Below are 4,049 nucleotides of genomic sequence, written 5' to 3'. Positions count from 1 at the left end.
TGTCCTAAATCTTGGTGTTGTCGATTTGGCTATGGGTACCATTGCTTGATAGTTATTTCTTTAAAAGGCAATCCACTTATCAATGTTATGTCATTGTTAGGGAGTCTAGACCTATTATTTCTTTGGTCTATGTCATTGTAATGAGTTATTCATTGTACTTAAGTTGGTTAGCCTATATTTGGTCATCTTGTTTGTGAGATTTGTGTTAACTTATCCTAAACAATTTTTTTAAGAGTATTGTTATTTAACACTTTAAGGTGCCAAACTCACGAGATTATGCCTTATAATTGATTACCAATACTCCATAATACTTATTAAATTCAAATATGTAGGACTCCGATATTGAATTACACCAATAACTATACGTCACTTCCTTGTAGTGTTGGACACCACCGATTCTTTTTAGCGATTCTTTTTTTTTAAAAAGGTTTCCACTCAAAAATAATTCCAAGAAAATAAAAAAAGGTACCAAAGTAATAAATTAGATTGACGATTAATTAATTCTATACAGCTGTGTTATAGACAAATTTAATGTATGTAGTTATAAATACCTTACATCAAATTAATTTGGCTGAAATTAAAACTTAAAAAAAATATAATACACACATATTCACAACATTAAAGAAGTCTCGTAACTCCAACTACCCAAAATAAGCAGCCACCGACCCACTCGAATCTAGTCGATGTCGCTTACAGCCAAAGCCGTCGCCGAGTTCGGATCATCCTAACACTTCGTATTTCGCTCAGAGTAGTTTGATTGGTTCGTAGTTATGAGTACTGGAAACCTTCTCAATGTCCAGCCTTCGGAGCTCAAATTCCATTGTAAGTTTATTTTATGTTTGAATACAAATTTAGGCAAAGAAAAGAAATTTGTGAATTTTTGGTGTCGTTTCTGTGGTGCATTGAGTTTTGAAAGGTTTAGGTTAGGTTGATTTTTATACGAGATGGTTTGGAATTGACTATGGAGGTAAACTACTACCAAAGTTTTACTTTTTATATTGTTATAAGACTTTTCAATTTGTTTGGTTTAAATATACTGATTACTTATAGTAGCTAGATTGAGGATCAATAAGTTAGCTATATGGGAATTTCTTTTAGTTTTAACATGTATGTATTAATTGTCTATTTGGTTTTTTTTGGGTGGTAAAGTTGAATTGAAGAAGCAGAGCTCGTGTTCTATGCAATTGACCAACAAGACAGATAAACATGTGGCTTTCAAGGTTATTATCTAAGAATACATCACTCCATGTATATTCATTTAAGCTAATTACATTGTCTATTCATTTTCTTTTTTTAAAATGAAGAACTAAATAAGTTTATATTCTGCATAATTTTTTGAACATTTTGATGGTATATGCAGGTTAAAACAACCAATCCTAAGAAATACTGTGTTCGACCCAATGCTGGAATCGTTTTGCCTGGTGGTTCATGCAATGTAACGGGTAAACATTATTTCTTTTGGTGTCAAACGGTTCTTCTTGTTCATATAATTGTGTGTGTGTTTATTTCCCTTATTCTTAAATTTAAATTAGTGAACTTTATTCTGTTTTTTGTAGTTTCTTTTTTATCTGTGTAAGCTTATTTGTATAACTTGTAATTCCTCTTCATCTATCTGATTAGTTTTATTATCGTTTTCTTGATTTGGATGGCCTTTGCTTTGGTAGTGACAATGCAAGCCCAAAAAGAGGCGCCTCTAGATATGCAGTGTAAGGACAAATTTCTCCTTCAAAGTGTTTCTGCACCAGAAGCTTCGGCAGCGAAGGACATAACTTCTGAAATGGTGAGATAGAGTTTCTGCTTTTGCTCTGGTCTTCTATGTTGGTTATATCTTTATCATACTGTGACCCTTAGATTCTGAAAAATTTATTGTAGTTTAACAAGGAGAATGGGAAGGTTGCGGAGGAGTTCAAGTTGCGCGTGGTTTACATTCCTGCAAATCCTCCATCTCCTGTTCCTGAAGAATCAGATGAAGGGTCTCCTTCCAGTGCTCTTGCAACACAGAATGGGAGACAAAGATCATCGTCGTTTGATGCTGTTTGTACCTTTTGTTATTTATCTTTTGAATCTTTCTTTGCAGATCTCTTTCCATTAACATGAAAAATAATAATTTATCGGAAGTTTGGATGGATCTGCATTGTAAAAGCCTTGATTGAAATTTTGTGGACTACAGGTATCAAAATCTCTTGAGTTGCCCAAACAGAAATCATCAGAGGTAAACATATTATAGGTCTACCATACCTTTGTATGTATGCAGATTGTTGGAATAACCATAATATGATGTTTAAGTTCCAATTTAGCGTCTTAGTCATATGGTGTTAATATAGTGTTCTGCCTTGTTACCATGAGAGTTTCTCACTTTCTATGAGGTTGAATTTGTGTGCATGTTGGACAAGTCCAGAGTGAGTTTCTTCTGGAACCGCTGTTTTTATTCGGATCATTCTTTTAATCACATGTATATATAGCACTTGTGGGTTGCAATATTTAGAATGAACTTTTAATGTTGATTACCCAAGAATTGATTTGTCGTTAATAAGGCTCTACCTTTTATTGATACAATGATACAGGATTTATATATGCAGTGAACTCCTTTAGGACCTTTATTCAAAGAAGAAGACTCTAGGAATTTTTATCATAAACTTTTATTTCTGTTGCATCTTGTTATTGTTACTTCCTGGTGTCAATTATATGATTAATACTTAAAAGCAAGGTTTACTTTCAATTCAAGGCCGCATGACTTTTAATGCCTTTTTTCCCCTTATGTCACTTATGCTTGATTTTGTTGGTTTTTGCTTTTATTAATATTGTTGATTTGAACTTCCTTCTTGTTAAGTCCACTGAAGACTTTGACACATGTGATTAGTTGAAGTTGTTACAGTTCGTTTTATGTTAGTTTGTACTTAGTTAGTGGCTTGGTTGTTTTTTTTCCTTTCTGTTTGTAACAACTCAGTTTGTTCAGCCTTTATAAATACTTAATAAAGGTTAAGCTCATTTTTACTGAGCTTCATTTTAACTCAAAATCTTCTTTGTTTTTCTCTGTTCTATTTCTCAAGTAGCAGTTTTTCATGTATATTTTTTCTTCAGGCATGGTTGATGATCTCTAGGTTGACTGAGGAGAAAGCTTCTGCTTTGCAAGAAAATCAGAAGCTCCGTCGGGAACTGGTATTTGTTATGCTTGTGCTACTAATTTTCACTTCTTAGGCTGCTTCTAGTGATACATCAGCATCAGCTTCATCTCTGTCTTCTCTCAGCTCAGTATTATATTTTGTTCTCGGCACAATCTTGCCATAATGTTATAATTTCATTTATTTACCAGGAACTGGCTAGGAAAGGCTCGAGCAAAGGTGTAGTGCGTGGATTTTCTTTGTTATTTGCTGGCCTTGTTGGTCTATTGGGTGTTGCAATTGGCTACCTAGTCAAGAGATCATAGGGAGATGGATACTCTCTCCATTTCCTTCGGTGTTGGCATCAACGAGTGCGGCGTTCCTTTCTTTCCCATTAGAAACCCTTAATTTGAACAATCTAATCATTTCATTTGTATATTATTTAACAATCTCATTGGTTCATCAATCCATGTATTTGAGCACTTGATATCTTATTAGTTTAGAATGAGATTTCTAACTCTGTTACCATTATTTGACAACTGTTACTCTCTATTTTCAGACTTGTCTCCACCTTGCTGTGTTCTTCTATCTTCTTAAGCTTTGTCAAATTGGCATCCTTAAACTAACAAATTCGAACATTATACTTATAAGTGGAGTAAATCACTAGTTACACATGTACTATTACTAAATGATGCTCCAAAGCAAATAAGTTACATATAAGAGGCTTCTATTAATTGAACAAAAGAGAGTTTATTGGATGAGCTTTAAAGAACAAAGATGATTAGTTGATGCTCTTATCGGCGTTATTATCGCCTTCGTTCTTAGCATCGGGTTTGCGATATGCCTCTTCTACGTGTTTTGCCATGAAAATGCCCGACTTGGCCAGAGTTCTAATGTTGGGGACGTTGTAGTTCTGAGCCAAATAAGCCCCGCAAAGCGTCCCAAACG

General features: G+C 34.2%; 1 protein-coding gene across 1 annotated transcript; it reads left to right on the top strand.

The window, feature by feature from the left end:
* Positions 1-605: 605 nt before the first annotated feature.
* Positions 606-3,671, top strand: LOC133797634 (vesicle-associated protein 1-3). The gene is made up of 8 exons (XM_062235608.1): positions 606-822; positions 1,150-1,220; positions 1,361-1,442; positions 1,665-1,780; positions 1,873-2,034; positions 2,171-2,212; positions 3,082-3,159; positions 3,314-3,671. The coding sequence occupies exons 1-8, from the start codon at positions 771-773 to the stop codon at positions 3,425-3,427; spliced, it is 717 nt and encodes a 238-aa protein (XP_062091592.1). The 5' UTR covers positions 606-770; the 3' UTR covers positions 3,428-3,671.
* The last annotated feature ends 378 nt before the right edge of the window (positions 3,672-4,049 follow it).

This window comes from Humulus lupulus, chromosome 8, assembly GCF_963169125.1.
Source record: "Humulus lupulus chromosome 8, drHumLupu1.1, whole genome shotgun sequence".
Taxonomy (NCBI): Eukaryota; Viridiplantae; Streptophyta; class Magnoliopsida; order Rosales; family Cannabaceae; genus Humulus; species Humulus lupulus.
This window is presented reverse-complemented; position numbering and strand designations above follow the sequence as displayed.